General features: G+C 54.2%; 1 protein-coding gene across 2 annotated transcripts in view; it reads left to right on the top strand.

Annotated features, from left to right (window-relative positions):
• The first annotated feature begins 6,323 nt into the window (after window positions 1-6,323).
• Tbc1d16 (TBC1 domain family member 16) overlaps window positions 6,324-14,082 on the top strand; it is a 65,921-nt gene continuing 58,162 nt past the window's right edge. For both annotated transcript variants that reach the window (XM_038326632.1, XM_038326633.1), the window contains exons 1-2: window positions 6,324-6,543; window positions 7,773-8,370. In XM_038326632.1, coding sequence (XP_038182560.1) covers window positions 6,366-6,543; window positions 7,773-8,370 — 776 coding nt within the window. In that variant the 5' untranslated portion in view covers window positions 6,324-6,365. The remainder of the gene's footprint in view (window positions 6,544-7,772; window positions 8,371-14,082) is intronic.

The raw sequence follows: 14,082 nt of genomic DNA on the forward strand, positions 1-14,082 counted from the left end.
GTGCTAAGCATGCTCTCAGGGTTGAGTGACCACTACAGCATTGGCCGTGTGCTGGAGCCCGAGTCCCACCTGCTCCCTCACTTGCTTCTCCCTCCCTGCATCTGTTCCTTGCTGGGATCCCTTCCAGCCAGCTCCCAGCCTCTCCCGTAGGCTCAGCGCAGGTGCCAGGCCCCAATAGGCCTTTCTGCCCCTGCTTAGCCTCCTCTCTGCTTTTCTGCCTTTGGGCCATGTGGACTGTGTGGAGCCCCTGGCATTGCCCTCTTGCAATGACCTCACTTCTAACTTCCTTGGGGACTTGGTGCTTTTGTTGGGGACTGCCTGTGGATCTTCCAGCACACATGGAAGTTGGGACACATGCTAGGTGAAAGAGCACAATGTCCAACCTGGATTCTGGAGGTATAATGAGAGGCTGCTGGTCTGCCGCCACGTTCTTTCCCTGCTGCCACCTGGCAGGCTTCCCCATGACAATGGGATAAGAGGCCGGTGCTCAGGATGCTGGTGGAGCCTGTAGGCTGGCTGGTTCAGGCTAGTGGACTAGGGAGAGGAGGGATTGGGGCTGTATCAAAACAACTCTCTACCCTTAGGTTCTACGATGACAGTAAAGGCAAGTGGGCGGAAGGGCCACTTGACTCCCAGCTCCTGAGGTCCCCGAGAGCAGCTGCTGCTCAGTAGGGAGCAGCCACATCCTAAAGGACTTGGTGGGGAGCCAGGGTTACTTGACCTTGCCTTCCAAGGGGTCGATTCAATTACTGACTGGGTCCTGGCTTTCCCTGAGGGCCTCCAGACCACAGGTGTCTCGAATCCTCAGGAGACCAAAGCTGCTCTCCCTCTGCACCTGCTTCCTTGAATGCATCGAGGAGCCCGTGATGCTACAGACTAGCCTCTGTCTGGTCCTTGGCTTGGGAGTGGACACACCAAGGGACAATAGAGGATAGATATCCAGCCAAGTCCTGGTTATGGAACAGGCAGGGTTTGCTATGATCTGGACAGTAGGGACTGTGGCCAGAAGCCAGAGCTGGCCAAGGCATTGTGGGATGCAGCTGTTCAGCTGCCCCAGCACCCTACAGAGCTAGGGAACAACCCAGGAATGCCTGCTCTGAAAACCCAGTGCTGCCTGGGCACAGATAAGCACTGGGCTGCTGGGGGTGCCGGGAGACTTCTGCAGCTTGGAGCCACCCAGCCCCCATTCTTCACGCTGATAGTGTCAGCAAGCACAAGCACGTCGAGACCGAGTTGGAAACCTGAGCAGCTGACTTGTCATTATTTGTGCAGCTGGAGAATGGAGCAGAGCTGGTCATAGCTCTGGAGGGTGTGGCACGCAGCGCATGTGTGTGTGTGTGTGCCTCTGGTATATGCGGCCTGTGTTCTCCCGTATCTGTGCCTTGAAGCTCCCTGCAGACAGCTAGAGGTTGGAAAGCCCCGCCTGCAGCATTGATGGTGGACTGCCATTCTCCTTTCTGGACTGGCCCCAGAGTGCTGCTGACCACCCCGGCTGCTGAGTTTTGCCTCTCCCTGCTCAGCTCTCATTCCCTGAGGGTTCTGGGATTCTTTTCCATCCTTCCGTCAATTTACCCCAGTTGGGACTCAGGGTGGGTTATGGGCCCTGAACAGGAAGCCATTGTCAGCAGAGCCAGCACCCGCATCAGGACCCAGGCCTCTGCTGGCTGGCGTGCATCCCACTAGCTCTCCTCGCCACAAGGTGGCGGGTGTGGCAGCCACGACGGAGCAGGGAGCTGTGGTGTGAGCAAGAGAGCAAGCCCCACCTCAGCCCCTCCCCTGTCCCTGGGCCTGCAGGCAGCTCTGGCCCTTGGCTGGACAGGGAAGAGCCCTGGGATGGACCTCAGTCACCTCTCACAGCCGCAAAAGCAGGGCACATGCCTGGGGTTCCCTGGTGAATTCACGGGCACCGTGTGCCTCTGGAAGGCTACTTGCTGGAGGTTTACCCTCAAGGCCTCAGAAACAAGCTGTGGTTTCGTGGGCCCAGAACTGCCAGGCACCAGAGGTGAAGGTCCAGATGCCATGTCAGCCAGTGTCGGGTGAGAACATCTGGGGTCTGGGCAGCGGTCCCTAACCAAGTCCTGCTGCTTGTCACTGGAGGTTGGGCTGTCTGTTGTCATGCACTTCATTCCTGGTGCTGTCCATAGGGTGATGGTGACAGCATGGAGGAATTAGGGGTCCCTGTCACCCGGCTTCTCACTGAACTGTGCCCGTGGTGACCTGCATGATCGGAGCACACCGGTAGTCGGCTGCATGGATCCTGTGTGTGAATGCACACACACTTTCCTCAGGTGTGCTGCATGGATGTGTCTGCGCGGAGGGTGTTAACAGGAACGGTGAACACGCAGGCCCCCAGCCACAGCTAAGGGTCCCGAGCATCCCAGCAATATGAAGTTACTGTTCCTGCTTTCATCACTTACTGATAAAAACACGTACAGTAATAAAACCGGTCTAGGTGCTCACTGTGGACTGGCTGCCAGTCATCTCCCAGGCAGCCGCCTGCCCACACCGCGCAGGCTTCCTGAGATAGCAACTGTGGTTTCCTGAAAACAAAGCCGTAAGAAAAACAGGATAAAAGACAAACCATGCCGTGGATTTGTGGCTTGAGAAGAGTTCTGGGAGGGAGAAAGGAAGTCAGAGGAATCCTGGGAAATGGGAGCCTCAGGTCCTCCAAAGTAGGTAAAAGCAATTGCAGGGCGTGGTGACGCATGCCTGCCAGCCCAGCGCAAGTTGCGGGGGTGGGGGTGGGGTAGGCAGATGGAAGGGGGAGGTGGGGCAAGCAGGTCTAGTTAGCCTTCTATTGCTGTGACAGACCAGGACCAAAAGCATCTATGGGGGCTGGAGAGATGGCTCAGTGGTTAGGAGCACTGACTGCTCTTCCAAAGGACCCAGGTTCAATTCCCAGCACCCACATGGCAGCTCACAACTGTCTGAAGATCCAGTTGCAGGGGTTCTGACACCTTCACACCAGTGCACATTAAATAAACCATAAAAATATATATTTTTAAAAAGCGTCTAGTGGAGAAAAGGTTTATTTCCACTTCTACGTCACAGTCAAAGTCAGGGCAGCAACTCAAGACAGGAACCTGGAAGCTGCAAGCACGCTGCTTACTGGCTCCCTGCTCCTGACTTCTTAACACAGCCCAAGGCCATCTGCCTGGGATGGTGCTGCCCAAAGTGGGCTGGACCCTCATACATTAATCCTTAATCCAAAAAAAAAAAAAAATGCTCCCACAGACATGCCTACCGCTTAGTCTGATGGAGGCATTTTCTCAGTTAAAGTTCTTCTCAGTTGACTCAAGGCTAGCCAGCACACTGAGGCCAGAGGATCTTGAGTTCAGTGCCAGACTGGCCTGGACACAAAGGGTGGAGATGCCAGCTAAATGACAGACTAGTTCCCCATGTGCATGAGGCCCGGAGCATGATCCTCAGCAGCACACACGTGGGGCCTTGGGTGTGATCCCAGCAGCATACATGGGGCCCTGGGTGTGATCCCCAGCAGCACATACATTGAGCCCAGAGTGTGATCCCCAGCACAAACATGGGGCCCTGGGTGTGATCCCCAGCAGCACACACAAGGCAGAGCTTGGCATTTTCCATTTTTAACTGTGTTAACAGTCCTAGGCTGCCATAAGATGTAAACTCAGAACGTGTCTGTCTTAGGGTTTCTATTGCTGTGAAGAGACATCGTGACCATGGCAACCCTTATAAAGGAAATCATTTAATGGGGTGGCTTACAGTTTCAGAGGTTTGTCCATTGTCGCCATGGTGCTGCAGGGCAAGCAGGCAGACACTGCGCTGGAGATGGAGCTACTGTGCTACGTCTCAATCAGCAGGCAACAGGAAGTGAACTGAGTGTCACACTAAGTGGAGCTTGAGCAAAAGAGACCTCAGAGCTCACCCCCACAGTGACACACTTCCTCCACCAAGTCCACATCTACTCCAACAAAGCCGTACCTCCTAATAGGTCCACTTGCTTTGAGCTTACGGGGGGGGGGGGGGGGGGGAGGGGGACAGTTACATTCAAACTACCACAGGGCCCTTGGACAAAGAAGTATTTATTCCTTCATACCGTTGGAAGCTAGAAGCACAAGGCCAAGGTACTGGCCAGTTTGTTCCTTCCTAGGCTGAGAGGGAAATGACCCCTTGACCCATCTGCCAGGCCTGTAGGTGGCTGTCTTCAAGCCACATAGCTATGAAGGTGGGTCAGCTTGATTTCCTGTTTGATAACATCGATCTGAGCTGGGGTTTAGGACCACAACATGTGAGCCCCGGGGAATGTGTTCAATCTACTACACCAGGGAAGTGTGTTTGTAATGTAACCAAAAGAAAGATAATGTCCCAGTGGGTAGGATTTTACATTTTTAAACTGCTGTATTTTTAGACTGGACATAGAAGATGCAAACATATCTTGGATCGTGTTATTTAGGGCAGTGCGTTCTTCATACATCCATTATTTCCTTCCTCCTTCCCTCCTTCCTCCTCTTGTTCATTCCCCTTTTTGGTGACAGGGTTTCATATAACCTTAAACTCACGATGTAGCTGAGGATGGTCTTGAACTTCAGATCTTTCTGCCTCCACTTCCCAAGTGATTGCTGGGATTGCAGGCATGCACTACCACACAAGGGTTTATGCAACACTGGGATGGAGCCCAGGGCTTTCTGCATGTTAGGCAGGCACTCTACCAACTAGGCCACACCCCCGTCTACCAACTGAGCCACACCCCCTGGCCCATCATAACTTTTCTTAGACTTTTTTTTTCTTCCCCAGTCCTGGAGATCAAACTAGAATCTGTATTTGCTAGACAAGTATTCTACCCTATCCCAGACATTTTATGAAAAGCTTTATTATGCTTATGTGTGTGCACACACGTACACAATGGTGGGTATGCTTTTGGAAGTCAGTCTTCTACTGTGTGGGCCCTTAGGGATCAAACTTAGGTCATCAGGCTGGCAGCAAGTGCCTTTACCTGCTGAGCCTTTGAGTTGCCCCACCATCACCTTGACAAGGTGGTAGTACATAGCTCAGGCTGGTCTCGAACTTACAGTCGTCCTACCTCAGTCTTCCAGATTCGGAAACTACAGGCAGATGTTACCACACCCAGTGAGACAAAGAGTTTTAAAGTCGAAGACAGACTGAGGGTCCCTCCATTCAGTGTGATGGAAAACAGACACCAGACAGCGGGTTTAATTTAGGTGAAAGAGGCAAAAAGCAAATACATTTTGAAAATAAGAATTGTCTTACCAGAGTAAACGGCCCTGGTTAATGTGGAGCAGATTTGCCCTGGCTTGTTCAGAAGCAGCCAGGCCTCTAGGAACACAGGGAGGGAGGCTGCCTGCACACCCTGCCGGCCCAGCCCTCCCAGCAGGAGTGGGCACAGGGAAGGAAGGCCTCCCTGCGGTCTGGGCTTCCTCCTCCCGTGCTGCTCTGATTGCCGGGATCCTGTGCTCTTGTTTGGCGAACAGCAGGAGGATGCACCGCACGCCCACAGCCTGGCTTTTGGAATCTCCTCCCAAGCTTCCAGCACGTTCTTTTGATTATCCTCAGCGTGGCTAAACAGTGTCACGTGAGGATGTTTTTGGTTTTCGGAAGCAGCTGAGGGCTCTTGGCAGCCAAGCCTGGTGCTGATGCAGCTCCCTGAGTAGTGTCGGGTTGAAAGGACCAGGAGGAGTCCGTGCATGCCTCTGCAGCCCCTGGAGGCCATGGCCACAACCGCGGCAGCCCTGGGCACCCCAGGTGGCAGGCAGGGACTGCTGCAGCAGGACACCAGACCCACAAGGATGTAAAACGTCTCATTACTCATTTTTTCATCTTAGTGATGTTAAAAAATATTTGTGATTTAGCGGCTTATTAAAATTAATTTCAATAGTTTTTCTTCTTGTCAAACATGGCTACTAGAAAGTATTACATTGTTTATGTGGCTTGCGTAGTTTCTGGGTCAGAGAAACGGTACCCTTCTTTTCTTCCTCCTCTTCTTTTCTTCTCCCTCTTCCTCCTCCTTCTCTGTCCCTCTTCCTTTCTCTTCTTCCTCCTCCTCCTTTTTTCCCTCCTCCCTTTGGTTCTCAGAAGCAGTTGAGGGCTGTTGGCAGCCAAGCCTGGCAGTGATGCAGCCGCTCTCTAAGTAATGTGGAAATGTAAGGCTCAAAACTGCATCACAGATGCCCGTGGTCTGTTGTAGGTTGGCCTAGGGAGGCTGAGCAGCATGGCCTCACATGCGCTATGCCAGCATGATCCAGAAGCCGCTGGGCTCTGAGGGCACTGGGCAGCACACGTCCCTGACCGTGATCTCCGATACATCTCTTCTCCCCTGCAGGTCTTGACGCGCCCTGCCTGGGCCACAGCGCGCGGAGGATGGAAAGCGCTCAGCCATGTCTCTGGGTCGCCTCCTTCGCAGGGCCTCCTCCAAGGCCTCCGACCTCCTGACCCTCACCACGGGGGGCAGTGGTGGGTCCCCCTCCATCCTGGATGGAGAGATCATCTACTCCAAGAACAATGTCTGCGTGCATGCACCGGAGGGGCTGCAGGGCCCTGGGGAGCACCACCCAGGTGAGACGGGGGTCAGCATCCCAAGGCAGGGAGGGGAGGACCGAGGCCTGAGGGACTGGCTGGATTCACATTTTTTTGTTTGCACTCCCCTGGGCTTTGCAATTTGAGGCATCAAGGACCAACACTCTGGAGAGCAGGAAGGGAAACTCCCTAGACTCTGTGTTGGACGTTTGTGTCACCTGTGGCCATTCTTGGGACATTTTTGGTCTCCAGGAATGGATCCTTCTCTGCGGTCAGTGTTCTGGGAGGCACAGGTCCCCACTGCCACCTTCAGCTATTCTAGGAGTTCCCTTAGACTTAACGGGACTCATTTTAGGGCACTTTGGGATCTGTGGCTTAGAGAAAGCAACTTCAGAGTAGTTTGCAAAGCAGAGTGGAAGCTGAGCAAAGGCATTTCAAACAGGCTTAAGCCTAAGGAGAACGAGATGTGCCGAGTGGATGAGGGCCCTCTTGGGAGTGTGCACACGTGCGTCTCTCTGGTGAGGTCCTAGCTGGCCCATGGGGACTAGACCCCATCCTCCAGACTGGGGACAGGAGCCTCACACGTGAAGCATGGCGGGGGTGGGGAGTTCTAGGCCAAGATCAGGGGCTGCAGGGCCCACTCAGTCGAGAGTCTAAAACAGTCGCTATAAGGAACACAGCTACCTTGGGAAATCCTGTGCTCTAATTGTGGTGTTTTGATGGAAGGTCAAGGATGTTTTAGGTTCTCTAAAATCTTTATCCTTAAGGATAAAGGCTTGTCACAAGGGTGTGGGAACAGCCTTCCCATCGTGGGACTGTTAAGAACAGCTGGCTGATTTTCCCAGCCTCTGCCAAACGTAGAAGCGTGCCAAGGAGATTTGGCTGGAGTTCGAGTCCCCAAGGATATATGTGGTTACTGTTGGCTGTTGCCTAAAGGGTTTTGAATCACAGAATCGGGGAAGCCTGGGGATGGTGTGTCATAGCCCAGGAACTGGGATACCTCTGAACAGTTGGGGCTGTGTTGGGAGATGCCACTCCCCCTCCCCGGGGCTTGGTACTGATGATCAAACAGATTCTTTCCCCCAAAACGACAGTAAAAAAGACAAACCAGGAATGCCATGACTAAGGACGCCCAGGTGCTACCCATCTGCCCACCTTGGATCTGTTCTTGTGATGGTGGAAGACAGGGTTGCCCATCTGCCTCCCTCCTCTTAGAGCTGAACCCTGCCCAGCCCCTGACTGACAGCCCTGCAACTAATCCCCCACAGGGTACTTGTGCCTGTACATGGAGAAAGATGAGCTTCTGGGGGCCACCCTCATCTTGGCATGGGTCCCCAACTCTCGCATCCAGAAGCAAGATGAGGAGGCCCTACGCTACATCACTCCCGAGAGCTCCCCTGTGCGCAAGGCACCGCGCCCTCGGCGGCGACGCACCACGAGCCTGGGAGCCCCCTACCAGCCCTCTCCCACAGAGCCAAGGCCTTCGCTGACCCCCAAGGATGAGGACATCCTGGTGGTGGTCCAGAACACCCAGGGAACTGTGCACATCAGCCCTACATCTGAAGATGGGGAAAAGCTGGTGCAGGGCCCGGAGCTGGATGGGCCCCTGCCCACTTCACAGCCTGTCCACAGTGACTCTGGGATCCTGTCTACCGTCAGCTCACAGGATGGGACAGAGGATGGCCGGGAGGCACGGCCCGAGGCTGTGGAGGAAGAGGGCTCCTTGGAGTTGTCAGCTGATGGCGTGAGCAGGGATAGCTCCTTCGATTCTGACTCTGACGCCTTCTCCTCACCTTTCTGCCTCTCCCCCATCAGTGCAGCCCTTGCAGAGGGGAACAGCTCCGCATTCCTGGAGAGTGAGGGCAGGTGAGTTCCTGATACAGAGGTGGAGACCTGACCTGGGTTGCAGGAAGTAGTTGCTTTCTCACTCCAACTGCCGGGGTCCATGGGTCCCCGAGGTCCGGGCTCAGGCTTAGGGCCAGCCTGGTGACTGAGAAAGATACAGTGTATCTGGGTTCATCTTACCCAGTCCTCATGCTCCCGACCCCCTCCTCTTCCACAGTCTTCCGCTCCCAGGACTACTGCCTGGTATGATGGTCGCTGACCAAGGTCCCACTCTTGGGGTCTTTGGACTTGCCTGTTCACATGCCAGGAGTGTGCTTGGTGTCTCAACCCCCTGGCACACTCCTGGTGAGCCTGGGCGGTGCTGTGAGTGAGTTCATGCCGTTGCCTGGCGCCTTCTGTCTTCACTATGATCTGCGCCTACCTGACACGTTGCCTGCCCCACGGAGGTTCCTCCCTATTGCCAGGTGCAGAGGTAGAAACAAGGTTTCTGACAAAGGACTGTCGCATTTACTCTTGCTGATGGCCCATGGGGAGCTGGAGAGCCTGAACTAGATGGCATACCCTATACTTTCAGGAGTCGGGAAGCAGGACTGGCTCACCTTGCAGGGGGCCCTCTGGCCTTGGAGCCCACGGTAATTACCCTGACCAAGGAGGGCTGTCACCCTGCCACCCAGTGTCTTCAGGGTTCTTGGGTCCTGTTATGTGATAGTTCTTTTCCTGGGGAGACACAGCACACCTGCTCATCCCAGATAGGGAACCCACAACAGACTGAAGTACAGATACCACCAGAGTCCACACTGGTGAACCAGTGAGTTTTATTGGGGTTATTTACAGGAGCAGAAATGACCCAAAGACAGCTGATTCACCAAAGCCACCTCAACATGGTGACAGCTCACAAAGCTGGGGACCTGCAGGCAGCTCAAGAGGTTGGAGAGTGTTTTTTTTTTTCCAAGTGCCTCAGTTGGTCTGAACCTCTTCCAGGCGGCTTGGCTGTTTTTGGCTTCTTCCAGGTGGCTTGGCGTCTTTGCTTCTTTTTCCAGACGTCTGGTCTGGCCTCCAAGTCTTCTTCGCAGTTTTACTGCTCAGTCTCTGAGGGATTCTCAGATTTTGTTGTTTACTCTGGCAGGGCGGGGCCTAGTGAATCTGGTCAGTTTCAGGGACTTCCTGGAGCTATTTTGAGTTCTTCATCTTCGTGCTTAAGGAGCTTCCTGCAGGATGGAATGTTATAATCTCAGAGCGAATTGTTACAGAACAGGACCCCAGAGCTCCGTGAGTGTACCTTGTAACTGGGCAAACCCAGGACACCCAAGGATGAACACGTGTGACAGCAGGGTCTCCTGAATCCCATCCCAGACATGGTCCTCAGCTCGTTAGATTGAGATAAAATGAGGATAATTAATGATGGTGGTGAGGGCCGGGCCAGCCAGAGAGTATGTGGTTAATTACTGAGCTCACGAGGCTGGGATTGTGGCGGAGTGCTATAGCTATACTGATGACTCATTGGGGTCTGTTAGCTCTGGATTATGCATGCCTGTTCTCTGTGATGGGTGCTGTCCCCTGTGTTTGAGGACAGGAGGGAGGCTCAGGGGTCAGTGGCTTGCTGGCGGTCAGCAGCAAGCGGGACTGGAACAGGGTGGGGGTGGGGGCGGCAGCAGCACCAGGGCTGGAGCGCCATCGTGGCCAGGTGCTGTGATGATCCAGCCAGCAGAGGGCAGAGGAGAGAGACACGATGCCTGGCTGCCTCCAGCAGTTAGGAGCAGTTTGAGGGATTCTGCCTTGATTTTACCTCAGTAAGACACTGTCCACCAAAGCCTAAGAGGGATGAATAACATTTATCTTGGTATTTGAGAATTCAGATAGAAGGAATCAATTAGTCAGCCGTAATGGGCAGGCAGTCCAGGCCTGCTGAGGTTTTCACTGAGCCAGGACTTGACCAAGAAACTCTCAGAATCCCTGGGTTGGGCAGGCTTGGGAGCTCCCCCTGGTGGTGCCACGGCAGCAGTGCAGTGGGGCTTTCCAATGTTCAAGCTGAGATAGAGGGAGGTGGCCGTGTCTTATCCAAAGCCTACAGTTTGTGGCTGAAGATGGACAGACTGACTGTCCAGCCGTCCCATCCTGGGAGGATCTGGGATCCAGGCATGCATAGTCTGCTGCTGAGCTGTGGCTTTCTGCTTGTCATGGATCTGAGGCAAACTTAATCTTCCCTCCCTCCCCATTGTAAGGTACAGACCATAATATGCACTTCATGACTTTACTGGAGTCTTCAGGTGCACTGGCCCTCAGAATTCTGGGTTCTTGTGTCCCCAAGCTTACCCCCTTCCCTACTCCTGACTGCTGTGATCCTCAGTTCCAGGTGCCCTTGCATCTGGTTTTTGAGGGACCACTTCCATTCCCCACAGGTAGAAGTGGGCACCTTTATCTTCCTCTTCTCTGTCTTCCCCCTGGAGCCTGGATCGCACCCTCAGGCTGGATGTCTGGTCCTTGGCTGGCAGTGGGCAGTAACTTGGAACCCACAGTCCGTGTCTGACGCTTGTTTACTCCTGGCTGCGGGGTCTTGTGCATCCGAAATGTAGCTGCCCCATGGGGGTGAGATGCAGCTCGGAGCCCCCCACCCCACCGCAGGGCTGGTGAGTGTGAGGGTCAAGGCTGGGGCACATGACTGAGAGCCTGGCCTGGGTGCTGTCCTCCTGCAGAGGCTGGCTCTGGGAGTGCTCTTCTTCCCTGCCCCTTCTCATGATGCACACGGTGCCATAGCTTGAGGCCGCTGTCTCAGTACTGCTTGCCCCCTGGGTGTCTGCAGTGGTGCCCAGCAGGTTCACGATGCATGCCCGTTGTGCTATGTCAGTGCATGTTGGTCCAATGTTTGTTGCTGTGACAGAATGCTCGAGGCTGAGTGCTCATGGAGAAAGGAAGACCGGCCTATGGGATGGCGTGCAGGTGCAGGCTTCTGCTGCCAAGCCCGATGATCTGAGCCCAGTCTCCAGAACCTAAATGCTGGAAGGAGAGAACTCTCCAGAGTTCTTCTCTCACCTCCACACGTGTGGTATACACGCTCTCTCCTTCTTGTGCGCTCTCTCTCTCTCTCTCTCTCTCTCTCTCTCTCTCTCTCACACACACACACACACACACACATTTTTTTCTCTCTTTTTTCATTAAATTTTGTTACGTATACAGTGTTCTGTCTGCATTATTCCTGCAGGCCAGAAGAGGGCACCAGATCTCATTATAAATGGTTGTGAGCCATCCTATGGTTGCTGGGAATTGAACTGAGGACCTCTGGAGAAGCAATCAGTGCTCTTAACCTCTGAGCCATCTCTCCAGCCCCTCTCTCGTTTATTTTAAATGTGAATAAATACATTTATTTAAAAATGTATTTAGTTAAAAATGGGCTGGAGAGATGACTCAGCAGTTAAGAGCACTGACTGTTCTCACAAAGGGCCAGGTTCAGTTCCCAGCACCCACATGGTGGCTTACAGCATCTGAAACTCCAGTTCCAGGTAATCTTGTGACCTCCTAAACCTCTGTGAGTACCAGACACAGACATGGTACACATACACACATGCAGGCAAAAACACTCATAGAATAAAATAAATACAAGTAAGAGATATGTGTAAGTCACCATTTAGAGGCTGAAAGCCCAGGCCTGCTGGAGGCACTGAGGTCCATCTCTGGTCCTTAGTGAGGCCCCTGGCGGCTGTGTCTTGTGATACTAAAGTCCCCCTTAAAGATGGGGGGCCAGGTCACAGGGAGGGGCTGGCTGACCTTTTCATTACACACCCTTCACTGGTCCCAAGAGAACTATGATAATTCTTCCTGAAGCCATGCCCCCGTGCCCTAACGACTGTATGCTAGGTCCCACCTTTTCAAGGCTTCTCTGCAGCACAGCACAGCTGAGGATGTGGCTTCCAAACCCCAACCTATGAGCCCTTGCTGAGCGTGACGGGAGGTTTCGTTTCAGCAGAAGTAGATTCCGGAAGGGGTTGGGCCCTGGGATTTGTGCTTCCCAGCCTGGTTTGTTTTATTCCTTGTGTCCTGTACCACGTTGCTTCCTATGATGGGTTCTGCGAACACTGAGGGCAAGCCTGCCCAGCCCAGGAGTCCCCTGAAGACAAGCCTGCCCAGCCCAGGAGTCCCCTGAAGACAAGCTTGCCCAGCCCAGGAGTCCCCTGAAGACAAGCCTGCCCAGCCCAGGAGTCCCCTGAAGACAAGCCTGCCCAGCCCAGGAGTCCCCTGAAGACGACAAGCCTGCCCAGCCCAGGAGTCCCCTGAAGACAAGCCTGCCCACCTCAGGGGTCCAAGGATGCTCTGGCCTCACCCAGACTTTTTGTTTAATTAGTATCCTTGGGTCTATGGCGGAGTGTCTGAACATCAAGTTTTGTTTATTGAGACAGAGACTCATATAGCCCAGGCTGGCCTTGAACTCGCTATGTAGCTAAGGATGCTGGGATAACAGTGGGGGTGTGCCGACCACACCGGATTTATTCTGTGCCAGGGATCCAGTCCAGGGCCTTGTGCATGCTAGGCAAGCCCTCTGTCGTCTGAGCTACATTCCGAGCCCTTTACTCTTTCAGACAGGTTCTTGCTAAGCGGTCCAGCCAGACTTTGGACTCACACTGTCGTTCAGGCAAGCTTTTAATTTCTGTCCCCGTGCCTCAGCTCCCGAGCGGCTGGGGTGGCAGACCTGGGCCTCCAGGTCATCGTGCTATTGTAAACTCCAAGGAGTTTGTATTGGCAGCAGCTCAGACAACCTTGACTGTGGAGGGGCCCAAAGGAAGAGTGGGTGCTGTGTGCTGGGCAGAGAGAGTGTTGGGGATGAGATCCAGAGCACAGGGTACCAGGCAGGGACTCAGCTCTGAGGACCTGAGTGCACCCACTTGTCCACCTCCTGGAATCGTGGGAAGTCCCAGGGAGGCCAGACCAGGGCAGGGCAGGGCAGAGAATCTGGCTCATGGTTGCCCTCTAGTGGCAGAACCGAAGAACAACATGTGTAGGCAGAATGGCTGGCAGGGGATGGACCGGGAGAAAGACAGACATGGCAGAGTCCTGTCCCTCTCCACTACTTGGTGGGAAGTTCACAGGAGGCCCGAGTGGCTAAAAGCAGGCCAGGGTCCCTTGGGCTGTCCACATTCATCTTCTGCCTCTGACGTAGAGCCAGGTAGGGTCCGTTTCTCAGAAAACCCAACCCTGTACAAAGCTTTGTGTTCTCTCTCTGACTCCCCTCCCAGGTCACAGTGATGGCCTGGAACCCAAGGCCTTCTTGAGAGTGGATGCCTGGGGCTTGGCTCACAGGGCGTGGGTTCTGGCGGCCTTGGCCTCCCTTTACCCTCCTGTCCCTTCCAAGGTGTCAAGAAACACAGCCTCAGCCCTGGGGTGTGGAAGCTGACGCCATAGTCGGTGGGCATCATGTCACCTCTTATTCCCTAGAGGAAGAGCCAGCTGGTGCAAGCGTGTGACTGACTCGTGCAAGCGTGTGGCTAGCTTGTGTGAGCGTGTGGCTAGCTCGTGTGAGTGTGTGACTGACTTGTGCGAGCGTGTGGCTAGCTCGTGTGAGCATGTGGCTAGCTCGTGAGAGTGTGTGGCTAGCTCGTGTGAGCATGTGGCTAGCTCGTGAGAGTGTGTGGCTAGCTCGTGTGAGCATGTGGCTAGCTCGTGAGAGTGTGTGGCTAGCTCGTGTGAGCATGTGGCTAGCTCGTGAGAGTGTGTGGCTAGCTCGTGTGAGTGTGTGACTGACTT

The sequence above is a fragment of the Arvicola amphibius genome, chromosome 4, assembly GCF_903992535.2.
Source record: "Arvicola amphibius chromosome 4, mArvAmp1.2, whole genome shotgun sequence".
NCBI lineage: Eukaryota > Metazoa > Chordata > Mammalia > Rodentia > Cricetidae > Arvicola > Arvicola amphibius.